The 14170-nt window shown below is 39.7% G+C and overlaps 1 protein-coding gene across 2 annotated transcripts in view; it reads left to right on the top strand.

Moving 5' to 3' along the window:
* The window catches only part of LOC148309498 (protein Fe65 homolog), a 118030-nt gene that overhangs the window by 46407 nt on the left and 57453 nt on the right, over window positions 1-14170 (top strand). For both annotated transcript variants that reach the window (XM_088260007.1, XM_088260006.1), the window contains exon 2: window positions 6077-6239. In XM_088260007.1, coding sequence (XP_088116133.1) covers window positions 6077-6239 — 163 coding nt within the window. The remainder of the gene's footprint in view (window positions 1-6076; window positions 6240-14170) is intronic.

Below are 14170 nucleotides of genomic sequence, written 5' to 3'. Positions count from 1 at the left end.
AGGAAAGGTGATCAGCCTTCCGCTTCAGGTACCAGTCCATGGTAATTTTGAATAAATATTACAGTGAAAAAATCACTAATATTTATTTTACCCCCCTTGGGAATCGAACCCGGAACCTCCAGAACGGTAGCCGAGCGTGCTGACCATTACACTACGGAGGCGGACAAAAATGATAATAATAATGCTATATGAAATAGAACCAACAATAAATCTTAATAAATAAATAATTTAAAAAGTGTAAAAATGACTCGTGTCGCGTTTTTTTAGTACACATAACATAGGTACCCCCCGGAAACGAGTTCATCTCTTCGTTAACCTCAGAAGATCCTTCACGTTGCTTCGTGCGGTATTTTATTGTTTCCCCTCTAGACGTGTGTTCTAACGTACTCGTATATTATATTACATCCTCATGGCTTCCCTCAACACACGAACTCGACACATTTCTCAGATAATTTTATCTCCACACGTGGAAAAGGGGAACAAAGGCGCAGCAATATTGTTTGGAGTCGTAACTACGATAGTTGAAGGATAGAGAATCAAGGCGTACTAACAGTATCGAACAGATTAATAGAAACAATTTTTTTTACAAATTTTCAGCACTCTCTAAAAAAGTGTTTTGGGGATGTTCCTCGTATTACGGACCAGGTCTGCTTCTCTCAGTGACTGAGATGATGAATAACGGGAAGTATCATCCAATTCTACTGGAAAAGATACTATCAGAGAATCGAATCGAATACCAATTAATCTGTTCAATACCTGTATGTTGGTTGACAGATAGGGAGTCAAGTTTTACCTACGATAGTTGACAAATAGAGAATCAAGTCATGCCTACATTGACAGATTGAGAATCATGTCCTAGGTTAGTTGACAAAGAAAGAATCAAGTGTTGCCTACCTTGGCTGAGAGATAAATATTTAGGTAATGCTGAAAAGTTCCTGATTGGCCCACACTAGATTATCCATCCTGTTCCCAACACAGATTCAAATAAAAACATATTGAATTAGCTAGAAGAAACAAAAATCCAGTAAATAAATGATAAATAAATAAATAAAATCCAGAAAATGTACTATATCCCTTCAAAAGAGGTATATTTTTGACTTAATATTTACCCGCTACAGGGCAAAAAGTGTTGTTTATGCATTTTGAAGAAAAGGTATTGTTTAATTATTTTGGCAGGTAGATGATTTCGTGTATCTGTGTTCTGGAACAGGTAGATGATTTCGTGTATTTGGGTAGTATGTTTTCTAGGGATGGAAAGATTGATAAAGATATAGAAAGGAGAGTGAATGCTGGGAACAAAGTGAACGGTGCACTGAAATCAGTTATAGCAAATAAAAACCTATCAGCGGAAGCTAAACTGGCAGTGCACAACGGAGTCCTGGTTCCAACTCTAATGTATGGAAGTGAAACATGGAGTTGGCAAAAGAAGGATGAAAGTAGACTGAATGCAGTCGAAATGCGATCTCTCAGAAGAATGTGTAACAAAACGATGTATGATAGATGTGCGAATAGTGAAATAAGGAAAGAATGCAAAGCTGAGATAAGCATTATCGATAAAATTAAGAAAGGTGTGTTGAGATGGTTTGGACATGTAGAACGAATGAGTGAGGAAAGAACGGTAAAACAAATTTATGAGGCGAATGTTAGCGGGAAAAGAAGCAGAGGAAGACCGAGAAAAACATGGCACGATCAGGTATGCCAAATACTTGAAAGTGGTCAGGTTAGGAGTCGTAACAATCGGCGGGTATGTATGAGGAGATGCATGAACGTGGAAGAGGCGAGGAATGTTTGCAAGGACAGAGTGGTGTGGCGCTCTATTCTCTCTGCCTACCCCTGCGGGGAAGCGGCGTGATGGTTAGTTAGTTAGTTAGTTAGTTTAATTATTTTTTTAAATAAACTTAATATTTTTCAAATGGAGAAAAAACCTTCAGGTTTTACCTAAAAAGATCTTTTGCACAGTAAAAAGTTCAATAAGTGGCTTGATATTTATTTTTAATACATTGTATTATATTTTTAAACTTTAACTTTAAAAACGGTCTTCTGAAAAATCAAGTTTTTTTTATGACGTCCTTGAAAGGAGTGAGCGACATGTCGAGAACACAGAACAACGTTACAGTAAAATATTGATTGAATTCGTATGTTATGTTACGGTCGGCAAATTATAATTTCCTTCGTCTCGGGATAGACAAGTCGACATGTCGGATGGATTTCTGTGGCGGACGTGAACCCGAATCGATTCGCTACGAGACACGTGGTCTGATGTGTCTGCTCTGTCGAGAGAGATAGATTAACTCCGGGTAGTGTATCGTATCTCTGAAATCATAAACATAAGTTTTACAAAGGAAAGACATATAGCGCTCACTCCTTATAAGAACGTCATAAATCAAAAAACTAGATTTTTCAGGAGAACGTTTTTAAAGTTTAAAAATATAATACAGTGCATTAAAAATAAATGTCAAGCCACTTATTGAACTTTTTACTGTGCGACAGATCCTTTTAGGTAAAACTTGGAGGTTTTTTCTCCATTTGAAAAATATTTAGTATATTTAAAAAAATAATTACACAATACCTTTTCTTCAAAATGCAAAAACAACAATTTCTGCCATGTAGCATGTAAATATTAAGTTTAAAATATGCCTCTTTTGCTGGGATATAGTACATATTCTGGGCGTTCCGAAAACATGCACAACTGAAAATTGTCGATTTTTGATATATGACGTTGTTGAAAAGAGTGAGCGATATGTACAGTTGTGGTCAAATTATTTAATGATTTAGCATTAAACTTTGTGGAATAAGATGATGATTTAAATATAAACACAAAACACTCGTATAAAATCGCATTTGGAGTTTAATAATATACTCGCAAACAGGACTTTTGTCTTCAAAGGAATAATCTTCAAAGCCTCTACTTTTAGAGGCTTGTCTGCGGGTAGGATAGTAAGGATAGGGAAGGTAAATGTGAAAAATACAACACGAACACCCAGCCCAATCGAAAGTAAATCTTTTTTAAATGTATCACTTGGCGGAAACCAAACCCGCAACGCCAGTTTTGCAGTCGAGCGTCTACACAACTACGCCACGGCGCCTGCCTTGTTTAGAAAACTAAAAAAAGTCTATCTTGATCGTTATCACATAAAGTAAGGGTTATTAGCCCTCCGCTTCAGCTACCAGTCCAGGGTATTATTAAATAAATATTAGAGTGAAAAAAAAATCTCAAATTTATTTGACCCACCCCCCCTGGGAATCGAACGCGGGACCTCTAGTACGGTAGCTGAGCGAGCTGGCCATTACACTACGGAAGCGGACGACAAGGTAGGCACAAATAAAAACAGGTAAAAAAACAAACCGCAAAAAAGTTTATATTTTCATCTGCTAATCAGAATATCGTGTTTACATTAATAAACTCAATAAGTGGTATTATACAAGTGTTTTTGTGAAGTGAATTTTTTATTTTAATCAGTTGCGATTTATATTCTGGAGACTTTTTTACTAAAACTAATTTCAATTTTATATTTGAATCACCATTTTATTCAATAAAATCAATGAAAAATCAGTAAATAATATAACTTTTAGGTGCCTTTTTTTTAATTTTGATAAAGGATACACTGAAAATCGCTTTTGGCAAAAAGCTAGAAACCTGAGATACGATGCATCGGTTTGACATCGGTGATATACAGCGTAGGAAGATAACGCTGTCAATCAGTCAATCATCTTCAAAGTTATCTTCGACTTCCAGAAGGTTCCGATAAATAAATAACGTTCATTTCTTTCTTCCATCCGGCCTTCGTTTCCTTTATTTTCGTTCTTCCGATAAATTGCGCTTTTATTTATATCTAATGTTGGCAAATTGATTCGTAGATTGTGTGTTGGCTTTGTCTAAGGCCATATTACTACTACTACTATTACCATTATACCGTTTCCCTGAAGGGGTAGGCAGAGAGGATGGAACGCTACATTATTCTGTCCTGACAAACACTCCTAGTCACACATACCCTCCGATTACGTAGCTTTTTGACACCACCAGATTTTAGGTTCTGATGTATTAGGTCGTGTCAAGTCTTTTTTGATCGTCCTCGTTCTGTTCGCCAAATAAACTTTCTTAGTCATTTTCTCGCTATCCATTAGGTCCACATGTTTATCCTAATTAATTATGTGTGTACGCCACTGCGCTTCAGGTACCACTCCAGGGTGATATCAAATAAATATTAGGCTGAACAACCACTAATATATATGTTGACTTGACCCTCTTGGGAATCGAATACAGGACCTCCAGCTTTGTAGCCTAGCGCGCTAACCACTACATTATGGACGCGGATAAATATCACAGGGTGATATTAGGCTGAAAAATCACTAATATTTATTTTGACCCTCTTGGGAATCAAACCCGGGACCCTAGCGTGCTAGCCACTACACTATGGAGACGGATAAATATCACGTTTCATCAAAATCAAATCAAACCCTTATCCGCACCCCAGTGATGCATAGGGCACTGCATCATATAAACGCAGTGTTATCTTGATCGTAAACACATGAAGGAAAGGTGATCAGCCATCCGCTTCAGGTACCAGTGCAGGGTAATATTGAATAAATATTAGAGTGAACAAATATTATTGAATAAATATTGAATAAATATTAGAGTGAAAAAATATTATTGAATAAATATTAGAGTGAAAAAAAAGGTCCCGGGCTCGATTCCCAGGGGGGTCAATATCAATATCACTTTTTGACTGTTTTTCGTTTATAACGAATAAAATGCGTTTAAAAAATTAATTAATCTCACATGACATGATAAATTGTTTTCATATTTTTTCCCTGTTGCTTTTGAAAAAAATGTATAAGTATATTAAGTTGAAGTTTAGGAGGAAGGAGTCCTTCGTTATAAAATTGCTCCATCTTCAGACGTCATTTTCTATTTTTCCTTGTTACATCCGCTGTAGCGTCCCACAAAATGCGATTCCTTATTTCATTTACTGCTTCCACTCTCTTCTCTTATTCTTTACAGCACCCCTTTATCGTGTCGCCTTCTCTCGCCTGCTCTGTTCCTTCTCGTTCGTTCTCTCCGTTTATTACCGTTCCCACACTTTTCTTATCCTTCCTCCTAGCCCCAGGTGTCGGGCTTAATGGAGCGGAAGAAAGATGTCGCGGTTTGAATCCCGGCATCTCAGAGACACGACAAAACACGTTTTTTGACACATCAAAGAGATCGCAACAATGAATTTTATTTTTTTATTTTTATTTAGGAAAACCAACAGCTACAAATACGAGACAGTAAACAAATAAAATTAATAAAAATAATAAATTTATCAAAAAATAATATGAAAATAACTCCTGTAATTGGAGATAATCCAGATTTTGTGAACAAGTATTTGGACACACTCAAAATGTTGTAAATAAATTATCTGGTCAAGTTATAAGCTTAATAATAAAAATGAAAATGGTATTTTCTGGCGTTTCTCATGTGTGTGATTATAATCCAGGATTCGGATCTCACACACTAATATAAGAGTTTCTGCTTAGTAAAAAGCTTCTTTACATCTCACCAATAGATGTCTCTAGTGAAGTTCTAGTGATTCATGAACAAGGTTTCTAAATTGGTTCATATATATAGAACTTCCAAGAATTTGAGTAGTGTGGTTGTCAATAATGGGTAGAATTGGTGAATGTTACACGTGTGTAAAGTGATCACTTAAACCAGCCTATGACGGTCGTAAGCCCCGTAAATGCCCAGACTTCCATATTCTTCTTCATTTTTGATGAGATATCAAAAAATAAATAAAATTAACACAAAGCCAATTACAGGTCTTCACAAATAGAAACATGATATATATAAAACAGAATTATCGGACATCAAAAGGTATCCAACTTTTATTTTTACTAACAAATAATACACAAAATTTTAAGTGTGTCTTAAAAAAATTATACGAGTGTAGCATTCACTCTTCTCCCCATGATAACAATAATTAAATTTTTGGAATTCTTCAATTCAGAAATTACCTCAAAGCTGAATCAATAAATGGTGGTCGACATGGATGGGTTTGGTTTCATGATCCTGATTTGTCTAATTTGTTGTTTGCAGAGAACGGGCTCCTGTCGTACGAGAACCCCAACTACCACCTGGACCCGGCGCGGCTGGACGACGCGCTCAACAGGAACTCGGCCGCCTACGGGGCGCGCTCGCGCGGCGGCGCCCTGCCGCCCAAGGACGCATACGACGACGACGACTTCACGGACAACAGGAGGTGAGTCACTCTCCCCTCCTTTAACCTGTCCGGGAGTGAGTTTCTGCGGGCAAAACTGGATCTGGGGAGTCAGTTTTTTTGCTGTTTTTTTTTTTACTTTTTATAATTTTATTTCATAGTCGATGCCAAAAGCAATACCAGTAAACATGATTTATCGAAGCATCGATAATTTTGACGAAAATCGTGCTTTAAACATTTTTTTATGTAAATCATGTTTTGTAACGGCCGTATATGTACGGCCATACTACCGGAAAGGTTAAAGAGTCTACAAGCGTGTTGGCTCGTGTTTCTACCCGATTCAACACATCTTATGCGGGATACGAGTTGTTACGACTAATGGTACTGGAACACTTATGATGAGGAAGACGGAAACGCGCAAATCAAGACAATTATTTATTTATCGAAAATTACAAGGTAATAGGGCGTGAAGGACAACGCGACACCAATAAATAAACAGCGAGCGCGACGTTTATACGTTTGAATTATCCCGCCCAATGTTTTTAAACTGAAAAAAAGTTTAAACACATTCAAAGTTACCCAGATTGTATGTACTAATTAATTTATAATTTGTATATAACTCACTGTCTCTAACAGTGGTGGCCCTCAGTATGACCGTTAAAATACAAGCCCGACAGGTCACTCGGCAATATGGCGCTTTATTAAAAGCCTCGCGTAAGAGGCTCTTCAATTAATTTTACTAGACGTCGCGACGCCGACGCCGCTTCTGTAGCCACCCGCTCTCGGCGCTAAAAGGACTCGGGAACGAATAAAACATCGGATGGCATTCAGAGGCAGAATATTTAATATCGTCCGTAAAAGGGGTGTTAACCCTTAGTATACCAGGGCGTAAAAACGTAGAATAGTACCCATCTGCGTTTTTGTGAATTACAGTGGAGCCTCTCATAACGAGTAATTCGCATAGCGAGAGATAACGCATTCAAGAGTTAATTATATGAAAATTTTAATGTAGGTTTTATTTTTAAAAAATCTTTTCTTTTTTGTGTGTAGGTATATTAGTTTAAAATAAATATAAACAATAAAAGTATACCAGGGCGTAAAAACGTAGCTAAGTACCCATCTGCGTTTTTGTGAATTACAGTGGAGCTTCTCATAACGAGTAATTCGCATAACGAGCGATAACGCATTCAAGAGCTAATTATATGACAATTTAAAAATAGTTTTTATTACAACAAACTTTCTTTCTTTTTTCCGAGTATATTAAAATAGATATAAACAATAAAAAACGTATGTAAAAAGAACTCCACCGATAAGACACACGAGGTGGCTTGGTGGGTCTCTGCAAAAAATGTTTTAAATATGTTTGTGATTTTTCTTTTAAGTAAATGTCCGCCTACGTAGTGTAATGGTCAGCACGCCCGGTTACCGTTCTGGAGGTCCCGGGTTCGATTCCCAGGGGGGGTCAAGTAAATATAAGTGATTTTTTCACTGTAATATTTATTCAATATTACCCGAAGCGGAGGGCTGATCACCTTTGCTTTATGTGTAAACGATCAAGATAACACTGCGTTTATATGAAGCAGTGCCCTATGCACCATTGGGGTGCGGATAAGGGTTTTAATAATAATATTAAAAAATGTTTACAGCTAAAATAAAAAAAATATGTGAAAATTTTGCTCTTTCAACGAGTGACATTTCCCATAACATGTTACAGAGAAAGCCCTTTTTCACGATATTCTCTTGTGAGCCCAGGACATTCGTGACTTGGGAAGGAGTTACCAAGAGGTCCTTCACTTCTGTTTGGAAAAAAACATTTGCTAGAGAGTGTTGTCGAATGCGATTTTGAAACTGTACATGTGGACTCTATAGTCAACGAGATTGTGTCATTAGCCAATATCATGGTACTAGAGGTGGATAGCAACGATATTGAAGAGTTTGTGAAAGAGCACAGCCAAGAGCTGACCACCGAAGAGCTTATGGAGTTGCATCGTGTGTCAGAGCAAGAAATTATGGAGGAGATGCCGGAACGAATAATGCTCGTTATAAGAGGTTCCACTCTATATCGTTTATACGCGGCGTACGCGCCAGGTTTGTACGTTTGTAATTTCCACCGGTGCGGAATACAGCCTTAGCGCGGATGGCTGATAAAAAGGAGTCAAGTGTCTCAAAAGTACAATATCATCGCGTAATGGAAAATATACCCTTCCCGTCTTAACACAATATTTTTATATTATTTTTTGACATCTCATCAAAGATAAAAAAAATATAGAAGTCTGGGCATTTACGGGGCTGACGACTGTCATTGTCTGGTTTAAGTGATCACTTTACACACGTGTAACATTCACCAATTCTACCCATTATTGACAACCACATTACTCAAATTCTTGGAAGCTCTATATATCGCTCACTCCTTTCAAGAACGTCATAAATCAAAAAACTCTATTTTTCAGGAGAACGTTTTTAAAGTTTAAAAATATAATACAATGTATTAAAAATAAATATCAAGCCACTTATTGAACTTTTTACTGTGCAACAGATCTTTTTAGGTAAAACCTGAAGGTTTTTTCTCCATTTGAAAAATATTTAGTATCTTTAAACAAATTATTAAACAATACATTTTCTTCAAAATGTAAAAACAACATTTTCTGCCCTGTAGTGGGTAAATATCAAGTTAAAAATATGCCTCTTTTGCTGGAATATAGTACATTTTCTGGGCATTCCGAAAACATGCACAACTGAAAATTGACGATTTTTGATTTATGACGTTCTTGAAAGGAGTGAGCGATATATGAACCAATTTAGAAACCTTGTTCTTGAATCGCTAGAACCTCACTAGAGACATCTATTGGTGAGATGTAAAAAAGCTTTTTATTTAGCAGAAACTCTTATTTTAGTATGTAAATAATATGAGATAATCCAGATTTGTGAACAAGTATTTGGACACACTCAAAATGCTGTACAATATTTTTACGTAAAAAAATACGAAAAACAAATAATGAAATTTGATTTTATCTTCTATTTTCCTGTATTGATTCGGCAGTCACTTTGTGGTAATACCTATCCATTTTTAAATTAATGTTACTTACTTACTAGTAAATACCACTATTTCTTAAAATCTAATGTGATACGTGTTTCGATGCATTCCGCATCAATTTTAAACATGTAAAACTTAAATTAAAATACTAACTAACTAACCAACATGTCGCTCCCCGCAGGGGTAGGCAGAGAGATAGAACACCACACCACTCTGTTGCAAAGACATTATTTGCCTCTTCCACTTTCATGCGTCTCCTCATACATACCCGCCGACTGTTTCGACTCCTAAGCTGACCGTTTTCAAGTATTTGACAAACCTGCTCGTGCCAAGTTATTCTCGGTCTTCCTTTGCTCCTTTTTCCATCAACATTTTGCCTGATAAATTTGTTTTACCGTTCCTTCTCCACTCATTCCTTCCACATGTCCAAACCGTCTCAATACACCTTTCTTAATTTTATCGATAATATCTTAAATCAGCTTTGCATACTTTCCTTATTAATGAAATTAAAATATGTATCTTTTATTTGCGAGTTAAACTCAACTATACTCGCTCGTCTCAACGTCAGTATAAACGTGCGCCGCGCGTGAATGCTTCACACAAAAGGAGCAGTGTGTACCCAGTATCTACAAAATACAAATAATAGTTCACATTTTTTTATAAAGTGTTAGCCTTTTTAAAATTGCTCTTTTGTCAGCACATCACGGTACAATATATCGAACGCATGAACGTGTTAAAAAAATATATATTTTCCATATCTATGTAGCTTCTCAAAAAAATTACCATACAGGATACACCTTCCATATGCTCGTATGTCTGTTAAAATTAATTTCATTTTGAACATTTCCCACGCCACAGTGATATATGGGCTTCGAGTCCCGCCGTCGCTAGAGTGTGCGCTCGGGTAGGGTGGGTGGCAGTCCTGGCCTATTTCTAGTGCCGCCACCCTATTGTTTCGCAGCGCGAACAGGGGTGACTGCCCCCTTTCTAGACATGGATTATGCAAACGTATGCACCGCGTACTCCAATCATCGATGGCGGCGAACTATAGCGATTGCGACTGGATCTATTACTTTTAATGTATGATGGATTCAAATATAAAGTGTCTCTGCTAAGTAAAAGGCTTTCTCAAATCAACCGTAGATCTTGCCGCGGACTCACACATGAAACTAAATGTGAGTTATTTGATATATCGTTCACTGCTTTCAACAACGTCATAAATAAAAAATCGTCAATTTTCAGTTGTGCATGTTTTCGGAATGCACAGGAAATGTACTATATCCCAGCAAAAGCGGCATATATTTAACTTAATATTTACGCGCTACAGGGCATAAAGTGTTGTTTTTGCATTTTGAAGAAAAGGTATTTAATAATAATAATAATTTAATACTTTTTCTAATGGAGAAAAAACACTCAGGATTTACCTAAAAAGATCTGTTGCACAGTAAAAAGTTCAATAAGTGGCTTGATATTCATTTTTAAAACATTTTATTATATTTTTAAATTTTAAAAACGATCTCCTGAAAAATCTTTTTTTTATATATATATATATGACGTTATTGCAAGGAGTGAGGAATAAGATATAATAGTTACAAAAAGAAATGAGTTGTGTGTGATTTTTTTAATGGGAGTTGCATTTATTATTTACCTTTTACAAGGTTTATAGATCATGAAGTTGAATTTTATTAGTTAAAAAACATATTTTCCCCCTCTTGATCCCCACCTCCCCCTCTTGATCCCCACCTCCCCCTCTTGATCCCCACCTTTGCCCCCTCTTGATCCCCACCTTGTCGCGGTGAGGGGGCTTGCGTGCCTCAGTGATTCACCAGGCTATGGCGGTAGTCTAACTACCAGAAGGGTCTCCCATGCCAAGCAGGTTGGTGAAGAGAGACCAGACAAAGCGGGAAACAAGGTTGAGCCGACCTGTTGAGGGGTCCTCGGACCTCAGGCCTCGGGAGCGCTGGGCCAATCACTCTGCCTCCCTAAACCCTTTGATTACGATAAGTCCACGAAATGCCTCGGACACCGGCTTCTCTGGCACCCCCCGACCCGGCTGTGGTATTAGGACTGCGCTCACTAAACGGCTCCTATCCAACAATTCATCTTTCCGCATTGGAACGTACAATGTGCGGACAATGCAGGTCCACGGAAAAGATATTCACGCGACTCGTATCATGGATGACTACAAGTTAGATATCCTAGGACTGAGCGAGTCGCGATGGAAAGGATCTGGAAAGAGGTTGTTGGATAGTCACATGTGTCTGCACTCCGGCCAAGAACGATATCACCGTCAAGGGGTGGCAATTCTCCTTTCAGAAAGAGCAGCAAAGTGCTTGCTTAGTTGGGAACCAATTTCTGAAAGGCTTATACGCGTCACCCTCCAAACGGCCGATAGTTCTGTCACTGTCCTACAGTGCTACGCGCCTACCGAAATTGCAGATGCCCAAACAAAAGATGCCTTCTACGACTCTCTCCATGCGGTCATCGCCTCTCTCCCAAGAAGAACCCGCGTGGTAGTATTGGGAGATTTTAACGCGAGAGTCGGAACAGACCCATCACTTGCCCCAACGGTGATGGGAAGGCACGGCTATGGGCAAGCCAATGGCAATGGAGAAAGACTGGTCGAGTTCGCTAGTATTAACGACCTTGTCATTGGTGGTACGCTATTTCCCCATAGGTCCATCCATAAGTACACCTGGACCTCCCCTGACGGACGAACAAGAGCGCAGATAGATCACATCCTCTATGGACGTGCTAACCGGCGAGAGCTCCTCGATGTCAGGTCCTACAGAGGGGCCGACATTCATAGTGACCACGAGTTACTCGTCGGAAGAATCTGTCTGCAGCTCAAACGTCTGCCGAGATGTCCTCGGCGGAAGAGAATCAACTTAGACAAGTTGAAGAGTGCCGAAATAAGATTGAGATTCGAGGAAACGGTCGGACAACGTGTCCAGCAAGACACCGATCCTCAGCCCATTAATGTTGACTCGATTGAGGCACAGTGGGCCAGTCTCAAATCGGCTCTCAACTCTTCCGCCAATGAGGTTCTTGGCCCCAGGATAGGAGAAAGACCCCATTGGATGTCAGATGAGACCTGGGGAAAGATGGCTGAGCGCGCTCACTTAAAAGCACTGAGGGACAGTGAAAGTGACCCCTACCAACTGGACACCCTCAGAGATGACTACAGGCGCCAAGATCGTATAGTCAAACGATCATGCAGACTCGATAAGCGCCGTCATCTCGATTCTCTTATTGTAACGGCGGAACATGCCGCCCAAGGAAATGACACGCGGAAATTATTCCAAATAACAAGGAAGATCTGCGGAAAGAATTCGGTAACCCCTGGAGCTGTGAAAAACACAAATGGAGTTACCGAATCTGACGCGGATCGTATAAAGGAAATATGGCGTGATCATTTCCACAGGGTCTTGAATCGCCCTCCTCCTCCAATCATCCTCGATATTCCCACGGAGGCTGCGTCAAGCATTCCGCGGGCGGTCGCCATACCTGATGGTCCACCGACACAGGCAGAAATTATAGCTGCCGTGTCGAAATTGAAAAATGGGACTGCCCCTGGTGTTGATGGTATCCACCCGGAATTCTTGAAATGCAGCGTTACTGGCATTATTGGCCCTTTACACCAATTAATGTCCAGTGTGTGGGAAGAAGAGCGATGCCCTAGAGACTGGGTAAATGGGGAGATTACCGTGTTACATAAGAAGGGCGATCCACTCAACTGTGACAACTACCGCGGCATTACGCTACTCAGCGTACCTGGGAAGGTGCTTGCCCACGTAATCTTGCAGAGAATCCGAGCCCCCATTATGCAGGTGCTCAGAGAAAACCAGGCAGGGTTTCTGCCTGGCAGGTCCTGTGCGGATCAAATCCATAATATTCGTCACATTCTACAGCAGAGCCAGGAATTTAACAGTTCTCTGGCGATGTGTTTTGTAGACTATGAGAAAGCGTTTGATAGTCCGCACAGGCCCACACTCTGGAAAGTACTGGAAGCTTATGGGGTGCCTGCGAAATTAGTGGAGCTAATTAAGTCCCTTCACCTCAATAGTGAATGCCGAATGAGAGTTGACGATGTTGTCACGGATTGGTTTGGGGTCTCTACCGGAGTCAGACAAGGCTGCGTCCTTGCACCGTTTCTCTTCATCATCCTCATGGATTTCATTCTTCGAAAGTCATTACCATCTGACCGAGGTATATCCATCTCCCCCTCCCGGAAACTCTGCGACCTAGAGTACGCAGATGATGCTGTTTTAATTGATGACTCCGTCGAGGGTCTTCAATTGATCGTCGACAGGGTAAATAGGTACTCTACGCACATGGGGCTTACAATAAATGTTGCAAAAACCCATGTGTTGTGCAACAGCTCATGCCTAGATGCCCAACAACCCTTGACGTTGAGTAACCAGCGCATCGAAAGGGTCGAGAGTTTCAAGTACTTGGGAGTGTACGCGACTGAAAATGGCAGCCTTCAAAAGGAACTGGGAGTGCGATTAGGACTCACTGGGTCCGCATTCAACAGTATGAAGGCTGTCTGGAGATCGGATTTATACTCGGTGAAAACCAAATGCCGCCTATACAATGCCTGCATTGCTCCTGTTCTCTTATACGGCTGTGAAACATGGCACCTTACAAGGGCCCAAAGCAGCCGTGTACTAAGCTTTGAGAACAGGTGTTTGCGGAGAATCTTAGGCGTGCGGTGGTTTGACTTTGTGAGGAATGAAGAGATAAGGCGTAGGACGCAGCAAATCTTGGTCACAACTGTCGTCAAAAAAAGGCGATTCAGTTGGCTTGGCCACGTACTCCGCATGCCTCCTGAGAGCCTTAATCAAGCTTGCCTCTTTTACAAGGCATCAGGTTCGCGCCGCCCAGGACGACCATTGCTGACAATTCGTCGGCAGTTCTCGTCAGAACTTCGCGACGC

Source organism: Brachycentrus maculatus, unplaced genomic scaffold, assembly GCF_059751285.1.
Source record: "Brachycentrus maculatus isolate JH-2025_06_01 unplaced genomic scaffold, ASM5975128v1 h1tg000122l, whole genome shotgun sequence".
NCBI classification, from domain to species: domain Eukaryota; kingdom Metazoa; phylum Arthropoda; class Insecta; order Trichoptera; family Brachycentridae; genus Brachycentrus; species Brachycentrus maculatus.
Note: the sequence above shows the minus strand (reverse complement) of the source record. Positions and strands in the feature narration are given on the sequence as shown.